The 14120-nt window shown below is 37.6% G+C and overlaps 1 protein-coding gene across 2 annotated transcripts in view; it reads right to left on the minus strand.

Moving 5' to 3' along the window:
- Positions 1–11809, minus strand: part of sos2 (son of sevenless homolog 2 (Drosophila)) — a 42092-nt gene extending 30283 nt beyond the window's left edge. For both annotated transcript variants that reach the window (XM_059352956.1, XM_059352955.1), the window contains exon 1: positions 10950–11809. In XM_059352956.1, the coding sequence (XP_059208939.1) occupies positions 10950–11033 (84 nt within the window). In that variant the 5' untranslated portion in view covers positions 11034–11809. The remainder of the gene's footprint in view (positions 1–10949) is intronic.
- Positions 11810–14120: the final 2311 nt, after the last annotated feature.

A 14120-nucleotide genomic window follows, 5' to 3' on the forward strand; every position in this document is an offset into this window, starting at 1 on the left:
ACATCAGAGAGAAGAGACACAGTTTTCTTCTCATGGATGGAAAAACAACTATTTCTTGCAGAAGCACGACGGCAGGTGAATTCAGAACATCCTGCCTCATCACTTTGATGGTGCACAAACTGAAGCCTGCTCAAGACCACAGATTCACCAGGGATTTGTGTGAGTGTCATTATCACCTACTATGCATGGCAAAACTGGCTTGTTTTCTGGTAGAATGAAGCAACGTTCCATGCTGAAATGATTAAGTAATCCGTCAAGTAATAAATTAGAACGTTGATAATCCAGTAATTGTCATTTCTCAAGCAAAACATCAAATATTTACCTAAATGAGGGGTTTTGCTACTATTCCAATTTTTTATCATTATAAATATACTGACGAATATGAATATACTGACTTCACCACCCACAGACTGTATGGGTTTTAGCTGCTGTGGCAGTGGGCAAATTAATGGATGAACCAATGTGACTTCTTTGGTCCCCATATCGATACCTGAACTTTCGGTATTCATCGATACAGCATACTGTTCCGAGACAAGTGTTAATAAAAATGTGTTATTTGCAGCCCTAAATCTCTCATAAAGGAGATTATTTGTGCACATGTGTATTATCTCAAGGTATATATTGTCACTGCCCCCTTATTGTAAATTTTGTATCTTTAGTTACAGTTACAGTTGACTGTTTTAATGACAAACCAAACAACTTGGGCTATTGTGACATTTTTTAGATGAAACAATTTGTCAACTTACAATTTAAAAAAAAGAGATAACTCAATAAATATAAAATACATAAATATAGACTGGGCAATAATTGAACAAGATAATTGAGATAGAACAATTATTTTGCTGCATTGTGTTTTGCAATGATGCTCTTATTTTGTCTTGTATATATTATTTTATTCATTTCCTTAACAATTTCATTTGTTTCGTTTTCTTCAATTAAATTATTTTAAGTACAAGCAATCCACCTCCATCCACCTAAATCCATCCTGTTTAAGACAATTAATTTTTTTTTTCAATAAATGCATAATCGTGTTAAATAATCGTGATCTCGATATTGACCAAAATAATTGTGATGATGATTTTTGCCATATATTGAGCAGCCCAAATTACATACTAATGTCAATGTACCACTGCATATAGGCAAATATATTAAAATGAACAGCATCTGAATTATATGTAAAGCTTTCATGCACATCCTCCGGTGCCATGTTAAGGTGTTCAGTTTCATGGGTCAGCTCCATTAAGAAGGGAAAGGCTTCAGGAAGTCCCAGCGCTCACTTGCTCACTCTCCCTTTCCCTCCTCCATCCACCCTCCGCCCTCCAGCCCCCTCCTGCCTTGTTCTCTACCCACACAGAGCAAAGCCCCCCGGGGGAGAGCAGATCATAGCAGCAGACTGAGAGGTATTGATGTGCGTGTACGAGGAGGCAGCAGCAGCAGCAGGCTCATACTACACACAGACTGGAGCAGAGCCAAAGCCAGGAGAGGGAAAACCAGGATTCACAGGCAGACAAAATCTACCAGGAAAAAATCCAACTGGCTGATGTTTTATCCACAGAGTTACAGTAACAGAAGAATATCCATTTTTAGTGCCAACAGTCGACCACACACAGAAAAGAAACTGAAGATTACACACGGGGCAACATCACTAGAACTGAACCATCACCGAGCTAGTACTGAAACAATGAGATAGTTAACTGATCAGCTCACAACAATTTTGATATTGTTTAATCATTAAAGACATTCTTAGTTATAGCTTATATACTGTTTTATCCCTTAAAAGCCCAACCAAGGACAAGGACTGCAAGTTAGCTACAGATAGAAGTCCTATTTATATTTCATTAGTTGTATTTTATTTAACTGTAACAATGCAAAGTATTTTAGTAAGTATAAATTAATAAAATACAAACATTATTATTTTCCCATTCAATTGCTTAATCATTCAGTCTAGGGCTGATAATTATAATGGTGTGATTTTTGCAACAAAAAAGTGTTTTCCTTAAATCTGTAGAATACAATTTGCAATTACATTTTACACATATTTTTGCCTCCTGTGATTTGTATATTGCACTTGTCTATGGAGATTTTGATGAAAAATATATTATTGTACAGGCATAGTTTAGTCTAATACTATAAAATGACAGAAAATATTAAAAAATGTCACATCACAATTACCCAGTGTAAGGATACGTCTTAAAATATGGAAGATATTCAGTTTTCAGTTTTTAATATAAAACAAAGAAAATAAGTAAATTCTCTCTTTAGACATGCTGAAACCAGAAAATGATCAGTGTTTTTGCTTGAAAAACAGCCAACAGTTAATAGATTATTTATTGCCAACTGATGAATCAACTCATTTTTGCAGCTTTAATTTGATATTTTTTTCTGTTTTATATTATTCTTTACAAGTTTATATTTTTTTTATTACTTTCGAAAATTTTATGAAAGAACTAAAAATAATCAATAGATTAATTGATGACACAAAAATAAATACAGCTTTACAAGTGTCTCCATTTATAGACACAAGTGTAAAAAGCAGACCACACACAGAGCAGTATGGTCTGTTAAATGTAATTTTCTAAGTTAGTGTATTTTCATACACTTTCTTAAACATAACACTGTGAACATGCTCTGCCACCACACACTGAAATAATGAGATCTGACAGAAAACAATGGAGCAGACTGTGTGGCTCATAAGTGAAAGTTAAGAGGGAAAAATCTGATCGTTCAAGTGGAAAAAGTTCACACAGCATTTCTCCAAATCTCTGAACCACAGACATTTTTACCTCAAAAGAAGATATTATTACCTCGAAAGTATTAGTCGTGCAAACTGACACAGCAATGAGTTGATATATGCGTAAAAAAAAAAAAAGTACTTAAGAATCTATGTAGCAACTCAATGTCTTGGTGCAACGAAGAGATGCAGGTCACCTTTTTACTCTGCTTGCACTGCAGTAAAAAAAAACACATGCAAGTCTCTAACACACAGAGAGGGATCAGGTGTTGTGTGTGCACTGGTGGCAAAAGAACAGAAAAGTTGGAGGTAATAATAGAGGCTGGACGGTGTTAATACAGGGTTAACATTTCTAATTCAATTGATTATTCTCCTGGCTGTGTATATGGGGCTGCATCAGGCTCAGGTTGCAGGTAATGTGGCTTTTGTGTGTGTGTGTGTGTGTGTGTGTGTGTGTGTGTGTGTGTGTGTGTGTGTGTGTGTGTGTGTGTGTGTGTTAGAGGGGTGGGGGGTGGGGCTTGTTATTATACCCGAGCATGTGTCACCGTTTGTGATTCATGCCATGACATCATCTGCCATTACAACCAGACTGTCTGGGGAACCGTAGGCCAGAGATCAACTCCGAGACAACAGGCACACACACATATTAAAAAACACACACATACACACACAAAAGATGCATGGTGCAGACATGCAAGACACAAACAAAGACAAAGTGACATAAAAGAGGCAATCCTTTGTACACACACAAACAGAAACAGAGACACATGTGCCAAAACATATTGTAGACGACATGTACACAACAAGGAAATTCACAACACACACACACACACACACACACACACACACACACACACACACACAATCCCCTGACATTTAGCTAGCCATGCTCACATTCACATCTTCAAGACAATAGCTGGTGGACGTGCCATCGTGGCCTCGCCATGACCCGAGCCTGACCTGACCCAGTGACCCCTGCCTGCCTGCATCCAGCCATCCTCCATCTGAACCCCGATCTGAGGACAAACTGATGTTCAAGGACTTGATTCAATATTCTGGGAAGGGTGGAGAACGCGTGTATTAATCAGCTCGACTGTGTGGACGGCCTGGGGGCTGGTGCACAGGAAGTGCAACCTGTTACCAGGAACATCCTGTCCGATCAACACACGAAACTCACCCAGGAGACGTGACAATGTGCTGCAGACCAACAAGGTCGAACTGTGATGATGTGTTCGGATGAGTTAGAATTAACTGTCTTTACTTTGGTTCAAATCTGATTGGGGGAAAAATGCCCACATTCTGTCGCAATATCCTAAACTTACGTTGAATTGTGCAAAAGGCTTAATTAGCTGGAATGAGGTTGGCCGCTACACGCCTCAATGTTTCCCGCATGTTCATTCATTCAACTTCATTTGTTATTGTAGTGGCCTTGTCTTTACTCTTGCATCAGCAAATATCAACTAAACCATCAAGGTATTTATTGAGCAACCTGCAACTTTAAAAGAGCATTGTACAAGAAGCTGTGGAGTACACTTTTTTTTACAAAAATGTTTTACCCTATAAATAAATCGGTCAATCTATGTCATAATCGACAAATTAATCAATTGTCAAAATACTCATTTGTTGCACCCCTAGAACTCACCAAATGATTTTTTTATATGTACTTTATTGCAGGAGTTAATAGAAATTTACATTTGTTTACATATCATGTTCATCATACTTATAAATATTTTATAGTGAGTCATTAACACTAATAAAATTATATTAAAAAATAACAAAAATAAGAAGATAAAAGCATAAGGAAAATAATAATATGGTTGGTGGGAATTAACACTTGAGGGCTATGCCATATATACATACCTAAATATATCTACGTTTACATCTGCACCTACGTACGCATGTACATAAAAAAAGTGGAATGAAAAACTAATAAGGAAAAAAACATTTGAGGGCTGTATACTGTAATATTATTTAATTGTGAGTGTCATATTCAATCCTTTGTCTTTTAGTGTATATTACTGCAAGGTTAGCTCACAGCAGAGTAGTTTAGATCACCAGGTCAGTCACTTCCTTAAAGGGAAAGTTTCTTTATCCAGCTGACGACAGATCAAAGATGAGATAGATAAGAGGTGATAAAAATAAACTGACACACAGATAAACATATGACATGGGAAGACCGGTTTCTGGTACTAGGCACTTTATAAAAGTCATATTTATAAATAGTTTTTGAGCTCTAGATGTTCTCTTGAACAGTATCTTTTATGATGTTTTGATTGGAACTCATACAGTAGAGAAGTAATAAGTCAATCTGTCGGACTCTAAAGTGACAACAGCTCGGGATCGCTTGGATCAAAGTGGAGGTAAAACCAACTTACTAAAAATAAAAAAATAAAAGACTTCAGCTGTAAGTTTAGGCCTGTTGTGAAGTCACCCAGTCAGAATTTTAACCAACTCCTCAGGCTGAGAAGCTAAAAGAGGAAACACACACATGCACGCACACACACACACACACACACACACACAACAACAAAGCATGCTTGTAACCCGACCAATCACAGCTTTAAATGTTGGCCCGTGAATCCCTGTGAACTCCGCAGCATCGTGCTGTGCTAACTCAACATGGCAAAGGAATGAAACTGTACCCAGCGAAAGCTCTGGCCTTTCTCTCGATGCCAGTGAAACAGCAGACCCAGGGAATGCACAGTTATTATCAACACCAGCATGTCGGAGGCTAAATGACGCTCTTGCATAGCACCGGGCACGAGCTGCAGTGATCAAGAATAGCCGTGACACGCAGACGCAGTTAGGAGACAAACATTGTACTCCTCCGTGCTGAAATGTCAACGACACAGACAGAAACACAGGCAGCTGCACGTGTGTTAGCATTAAAATTGCCCATTTTGCTGTTGACAGACTTATTCAATTCCATGGGGGAAATATAAAGCCTTTTTATTAATATTTTTTGTGTATTTTCTGCCTTCATTATACAGCTGGAGAGATGACAGGAAACAAGAGAGAGAAAAGTCCACGCTGGAGACACTGCGGTTCATGGTCTCAACTTGAATCTACAACTTGTAGTCTCCGGTGCTTCACACCATTACTGGGCACCATTCAAGGTGTGCATCTAAGCTTGATCTCGTGTCTTGACTCCGTGTCAAAACGGGTTGGGTACCGCTCACATTTGAACCGGTACTCAAATTTTTCAGTACTGTAAAAACAAAAATGTTATGTCAACCTGCCTGTAAGTCCATCACCAGGCACAACGATAAATGACAGCAAATGTTTTCGAGGAACTTTCAGCATAGTTATTGTTTCTAATGATTTGGCTAACATGCAGGTAGAGCGCATACCACTAAGGTGCTTCCGCGGATGACCCAGGTTTGAATCCGGCCCAAGGTCTCTTTGCTGCATGTCTCCCCCTTTCATTTTCTCTGTCACGTCTAATAAAGCTGAAAAATGCCAACAAAAATTATCTTTAAAAAAACCCAAAAGACAATCTCTTCTCAATTAGAATCACTCTGAAAATCAAGTATCAATTGATATAACGTGAATCGGTACTCCAATGTGCCGCAGTTTAGTGAATGCAGCGAATGCATGAACAAACTCCAGATGCAAACAAGATCATTGCCACCTTTCAGACAGTGCTGGCAGACAGAGGGATGAGGGGGGAAGAAGAAAGAAGTGAGGATCCATTAGTTTGCAAATGGACAAAGTCAATTGTCAGCAATAAGTTCTTTAGTGTTCTTGTAGTTGATTTAACAATTCATCCGCCATTAAAAAGAGATATGAACTTAAACTGGTGCTCAAAAATCAAGGTCTGACGGGTGCATTTGGAGATTCCCTACATCCCTAAAGCTAGGCATACACTGTACCGTTTGAGTTTCTTACCCAATAATTGAGTTGCATGACTCATTTTAAAGTCGGGCTGAATTTCAGCTTTGTCGGGCCTGCTACTTATAACTGCTTTCATTATCAAGTAATCCTTCACACCATAAATTCCCAGAGCCAAGGGTGATGTCCATCAGTCCTAAATACCAAAATATCCAATTTATGATTCTATAAAACTGAGAAGTCAGCTAATTTAAATGACCGAAACAACAACTAACTGATTCATGTCGATATAACTAACAATTTCAACCCTCACTTTCCTCCGTCAGACTGCAAAGAAATCTATAAAATGTCACTTAATACAAGCTGTGGGCCGATGAGTTTGCCTCCTTCATGAGGTAATTCTGCCAGTAATTACCCACAAGCTGCAGGTGACACTTCCAAAACTACCTCCCTGGTTGATCACAATGTTGCTTCCCTGCTCCGACTCAGAGGAGAGTCTACCCATCAACAAGTTTTCTTTAGTCATTCCTCTAAACAATAATCTAAATCATTCTCGGGGGAGGTGTTGTCCACCACGGCTCCTTCTGACAAGGAAACCCCCGGGTGGACAGCTGTGAAAAACAGCGAGTCACAGTCTGTCAAAACCATAACAAACCTCTCTTGCGTCAATCTCTGACAGGCTTTCCCTCCGGCAGTTGTGTAACAAGTTGAGACAATGAAACCGCGGCACCACGGCCCACCACCTGCTCACTCAGTTTCACCTGATTCATCACACCATCTCTACTGTTCTACAGATAACTGACAGATAAAGGGTTGTTATTTATAAACATGATGTTGCTACATGGCTAATTCCACAGCAGGTTTCTGTAAGCACTTTGTTGTTACTAAATTTAATGCCTAATGTCGTCATTTGGTTAAGTCCCAGCCTGCCTCACTGGCTTTAGGGCCGTTTTAAATTAAGATTTTGATAATGAACAGCCAAAAAATGTTCTCTGTTTGAATGTCACTGTTGCGTTAAAAAAGCCCACAAAAGGGAAGGAAGAGCAGATTGTGTGTGCCAATAACTGATCTCAGACACTTGATTTGCTGCTCTCTAAACAAAGAGGGTAGTTAACCAACTTCATCAGAGCACAGTAAAAAAAAAAAAAAAAAAAAAAAAAAAAAGGAAAAAAAAGGTAGTAACATCTACAAATCTACATCTATTTCAGGAACTCAAATATTGCAGTATTTTAAACAGCATTTCTTTCCAAGTAAATCCACATTCATTTCTACTGTTGTCACTGTACATTATGGAAATATACTACATGTAATGTTAGTTCAAGTTTAGTCTCAAATTTAACAACTGACAGATCAGTGCTTGTTCAATAAATATTGTCTGACAGTGATAAATGGACAGATTCCAATAGGGATGCAACAATTTATCAGCTGAACATCAGTAATGCCCGATATTCGACTTTTATTGTTATCGTAAATAAGACATTCAGCGATGGTAGTGGCCGATGTTTATCTGTTGAGTCGCATCAATTGCGCTATGTCGTGCTGGATATTTACTGTTGGACTCTGACAACAGTCGCTAGCATACCCAGCTGAAATGACTCCACATGGTCCGTGCGCTTGTGTGTTTTTTTTTTTTTTGTACAAATTAAAAAGTGAAAGAAAATGTTGGAGTATTACACTATCTCAAAGAAAAGATCAGAGACAATAAAGTTGTGATGTTTATAACAAACACAAGAGGTGAAAGATAGGCCTACAAGCACATCTATAAAAAAAAACTAGTGACCTTGTTTTGAATGCAAATAAATCAGAATGAGATAATTTGCTAATCCTTTCCGACATGTATTAAATTGAAAAGTCTCCAAAGATAAATATTTTATGTTCTGAATACTGAATGTAATGCATTCTGTTCTTATTTACATTTCACACAGTGTCAAAGCACATTTTGGGATCGGTTGTATTAGTGTTTCCAATCCCTTTTACATAAAACTACATTTAAATGTTTTTGTTTGGCACAGGAATACTGATAATTTCTTCTCGAGTTCATTGTTTTATAGCCGGCTAAAAAGTCTTTTGAAGCAAAAACTAATCTTTTTCATGTGAGAGAAGATTATATTAAAAAGGTTGTTTCATAAATTGGTATGATTGAATTTGTGCTTATTCACAAAGGGGGGAATAAATAACAACAAAAACAAATTAAACAACAGCAGCAAAAAAGAAAAAAGATCTGTATCAGCATCAGCTATCAGATAAATTGTTATTTTAAACATCAGTAACCGGCTCAGAATCAGAGCATCCCTAGTTTCTGGCGTTTCTTTTTTTTTGTCATTTTAAAGTATTTGGGAATGCCTCATGAATGAAGAAACATCAACAGTGAACTGGTCGAATTACGAGGTGCACGTCATAAGTGGTTGCTTCTGTTTGGGTGAACTCAACCTCCAACAGGTCACTAAGGTGAGCAGAACTTTTTACTGTTCTATCCTAATGTACCATTGCATCACTAGCTTGTTTTACTGTTGCTCAAAGCACAGCACAGGTACCCCAACAGTATGGAAACTTAGCAAAAGATGTCCCATCTCTTCTTTAGGCAACAACACAGCCTTTCCACAAGAAGTCCATGCCTCTCTTTTAACACATTAGTGACTGTTTGGAGCTTCAACCACATCAGAAAACGTAAACATGTTAAAGGATCTTGACAGGCCCTTGTGGGTTTACACACAGACCCATTTCAAAGGAAAAGCAGCTTGCAGAGCTTTGTGCATCTTCCAGTATCTAAACAGTGTGGCTTTGAGTATAACACAATAGAACAGCAAGTCCAAAAAAGTTGACAGTGGAACAAAAAATGGCTGCGATAACTTAGTGTTTTTAGTTTGCAAGTCTGATACCAGACTGTCATGAGTTTGAATGTCTGAGTACAAAGACTGAGGGAAGCAGGGGGAGGTCAGAAATCAGAAAATAAACCTGGTGATGACAGGGAGAAACCAAGATGATGCAAGAAAAGAGAAAGAGAGGGACAGTCAAAAAGGAACCGATACGGTTTAAGTCCTGCTGACCAAGGACATTAAAATTAAAATGTTTCCTGTACTCAAAGTTTCAATTAAGTTCATGAGAATTCAGTTTCATTTCTTTGGAGAAAAAAGGGAGGGAAACTTGACATGTAAGCATTGTAAAACAGCTGCATAACGTCTCTACTCTGGAAGGATGAGACATCTTTGCTGTAAGACCAAATGAGGAACAAATAAAAGAGGTTGGCAGCAACACACACATGTCAAATGATGTTTGACAGAGCCTTTCAGCTACAATGCAGCAGTCCCAGGACGGATTCACTTGTATTCAACGTGTTTGTAATATCAGCAGCACTCTGCAAGTTATTAGTTTACCCTCAAAACTGTAAAACTCTGTTGAAAGATCAAAACACTGTACTGTACAAATAGGTCAACTTCTTCAAAAACATTGTGGGAAGAAAAAATAATTATGGTGAACTTGACCAAGAGACGTATTTAATAAACACACTGTCGGCACGTCAACAACCACAGTAGACGAGGACAGCGGTTTCAACATTGACAAATGACTGCTGTAATGATGTAGTGATAACACAAAAAATAAATAATTTGAATTAAATCCATCTAATGAGGACATTCACTGCTGGTTACATGAAAACTGGTATTGCTCATAATAATGTTCATAAAATGATTATGAACACCTGTTTGGCTGTGATTTTTGTTGAATATTGTCACACTGTTAAAATACTTGCCTAAGTCCTTCTTTTTTTTTATTACCTAAATCATGTCCTCATGACGCCGGCCACCTATGGTAAAATCGCCTACATCATCAGTTGATCAGATCATGTGATTTTACCCCTTTAAGGTAATGGCCTATGACTTAGGCAATTTTTTGAACATGCCTTTGTGACTTAAGCAAGATATGTTAACACTTTATTTTGAAGGTGTCTAAATAAGAGTGACATGAGCATGTCATAAACATGAAGTAACATTAATGCTCATGATACTTGTCATGTCATGTTTCTGACAGGCTTGTGTGACTCTTATGTAGACATTTTCAAAATAAAGTGTTACCATATCTTGCTTAAGTCACAAAGGCATGTTCAAAAAGTCATTTATTTCTCTTAAGTAACAAACACACAGTGTTTTTACTATGCCGATAGCCATCCTTTATTACATCGTTTTGAGTGAAATGATCGATAAATGTCATATGTTACACTTTTGGTGAAGTTTTTTGTCTTTCCTGCAAAACTTGAAAAAATGAGTTAGGCGATTATTTTAACAGGGTGACGATAACCTACACCAGTGGATTTCTAGTATGGGATAACGTGTTTTGAAAGGTAGTTTAGTGACTTTGTGGGGATTAGTAAGTGTAGTAATCACAGTGTTACCTTCCGTAAAGCTTGCACGAAGAGGCCTCTCCATTTGTGACTGTTCTCGTCACTTGAGAAGTCGTATATCTGCTGGGGCTGCATTGCTCTAGCGGCTCCTGGCGTTGCCGTGATCCGGGCTGAACTGTCAGCATCGGCCCCGGATAGAGAGTCCTTGTGGGTGGGTCAGTCCAGGGGCAGGCACGGTGGAAAAAAAGTCAAAACTGTCTTTTTGCTCGCAAATACGAAGAGTGTCACTAAACTATACTGCGAGTCCGGAGTCGGGTTAAACAGCGAAAAATAAGCTACAACATAAAAACAAGCACATGTAGCTGTAAAGTTAACTCGCTAGCTTGACGGCTAGTGAGGCTAGCCCGCTGCTGCTGTAAACAGCGGCTAACTGAGAAGCTAACGGCTAACAACAATGTTGCTAAGTGTTATAGTTGCGACTTGGCGGTCGCTAGAAAGCTTATAATAATAGGCACATTAAGTTCAGTGTTAAGTCACGACATGGGAGCTCAGCTTGTTGCCAGCTAACTACAGCTACAAGTTATGTTTGGTTGTTTGCTGCCTGAACACCTGTAACGTTAGCAGGCTAGCCGACGAGCTAACTGGTGCTACAGGCTGCTGCTGCTGGCCTTGATGCGCTCCGAGTTTTATGTTGTGGCACACGACCCGTTCAGCTCCGAACAAGGCACACTTTCTCCTGCGCTGTTTGCTTCACATTTAGGCATCTTATCCCCCGGAGTGATCGGACGCTAAATCCAACGTAAATCCCCCGAGAAACAGCGGCGAGTCCGAGGCATATCCGTGGAGCCGGAGCAGCTGAAGAGCAGTCGAGGTGTTTTTGGTTTGAGAAGTCCAAGATGTTCGTACCAACTCCGCTGCCTGTCTGCTGCTGCTGCTGCTCGCTGCGCCGCGCGTCCGCTGTCAGCCACGCACGCTGCGTAATTTCACATTTTATTGGACAGAAAAAAAACAAGGCTGGACTTCTGTCTCATTACATATTGTGAGTCCCATACTGAAGATAGAAGAATCATAGTTTTGAAAACGCAAATAGATCATATTATAAACATATATCGTCACACTGTTAAAATAATCGGCATTTTTTGTCAAAATAGTTTTTTTTTGCCTGAATCATCTCCTCATGACGCCGGCCACCTATGGTAAAATCACCCACATCCTCAGTTGATCAGATGATTTTACCCCTTTAAGATCATCACTTCTTTGACAATTTGCCACATTCATAGGCATCAGATAAGAACCCAGCAAAGAAGAGCTAGAGGGAGATTGTTTAGTTATCAGTTTAGTTTATCAGTGTTTTATTGTTGACACTATTATTGGTAACACTTTACTCTAAGGTGTCTACATAAGAGTGACATGAGCGTGTCATAAACATGACATGGGATGTGTTATGAACATTAATGACACTTGAAAAAATTAGTTTGGCGATTATTTTAACAGGGTGACGATATGTAATATATATAACATTTTTTTATCATTCAAAGTTTTTATTATATTTTCATTATTACAACATACAAACGAACATTAAACAAAACAGACAGGATGGAGGTCATAAAAAAAACAATACAATAATAATAATAATAATAGTAAATAAATAAATAAAATACAAAATCTGAAAATAAATTAACTAAAAATTAGACAGGCAAGTCAGTAGGCAAGGCAGGCAAATTAACACATCTGTCTACCAAAACTATCCCATTTTTCTTTTATCATATCATTTTCACAATGTAATCTCCCCAACATCTTCTCACACGCCATGGTCCCCATCATCTGTATTTTCCACATACTCAGTGTGGGAGCTTGGGGTTCCCTCCAACACCTCAGAATAGTCCGTGCACATGTTATTAGGCCAGTTTATAATATTCTAAAATTGCATTTGTTCAACAGGGGTACCATAGTTCTGTCTCCAGGGAGACATAGTCTTGGTGACCTGGGAAGTTCACAACTTAATGATTTGCTCATATAATCTATAACTTTTTCCCACAAGGGGAGGATCTTAGAACATTCCCATAATGCATGGATTAATGTGCCACTTTCTGCCCCACACTTCCAACATAGATCATTATTAATTAAACCCATTCGTCTTGATGGGGTAAAATATGAATTATTTTATACTGAATAAATTTGCCTCTGGCTTCTCTTATGTATTTTTCAGTGTTGGAAAGAATCCCCTCCCATGTTTTTTTTAATATATATAATAATTGTGTATAAACTATAAAATATATTATATGTTTAAAGTTTAAAAACAATTATTATTATTATTTATTTATTTATTTTTTACTCCTGTGCCTAACTTGGGACATTTGTTTTTTTTCATTTCATTTTTTTTAATCAGCTGTCAGATATCCCGCCCAGATTGACCCTGAAAACTAGGACAGTTTCTTCTGAATGTTAATACATAAATTACATACATTTTTTCTATTTTATTAATTTTTTATTTTATCAAATAAAATGTTTTTGTATTATTCCCCTCCCCCTCTATCTTCCTATATATATATTTTGATGATGCTACATTATCTGAATTTGTTGCATCTAGCCCTTTCTTGGTACATTTATTTTAATGTATGCATCTCTTCATCTTATCTTCTTTTCTTTCCATTAATCTACTTATTTTGTTCGGGTTGGGGGCTGGCATATTTTCTTTTGTTTTTATGTTGTGGGCTTTTTTTTGCTACAAAATAAAAAAAACAAGAAAAGGTTAAAAAATATATCTTATATTTGATCATTTTGGCTGTGTTACTGGATATTGACTATTTTTATTATTATTATTTTATAATTGTAACACATCTTCTATACTTCGCTAATAAACTCTACAGACAAAATAAACAAAAAAAGACAAATGTCTGCATTGAAACCCATTAAAGCCACAAATTTTAAACAAAAATAAAATTGTGCATTCTATTATGTCAGGCTTTTAATTTCGATTAATTTTTGTTTTTTTATATCCATTTACGTTTACCCTGTTAAGCTTTGCAGCCCATTGTCTCAAGCACTTATGTATATGTCTGTGAAAGTGTATTGAAAATAACAAAAACTGGTATGTTTTCCCACTTACTTTGCCTTTAAAGCTCATGATTTTCATATGAAATCAATCTTTACTTTTCACTTTCCTGTTGTAACTGTATACCAGAACACAGTTGAAACAAATGCATTTCTTTGACAAGTAGA

The sequence above is a fragment of the Centropristis striata genome, chromosome 16 (assembly GCF_030273125.1).
Source record: "Centropristis striata isolate RG_2023a ecotype Rhode Island chromosome 16, C.striata_1.0, whole genome shotgun sequence".
Taxonomy (NCBI): domain Eukaryota; kingdom Metazoa; phylum Chordata; class Actinopteri; order Perciformes; family Serranidae; genus Centropristis; species Centropristis striata.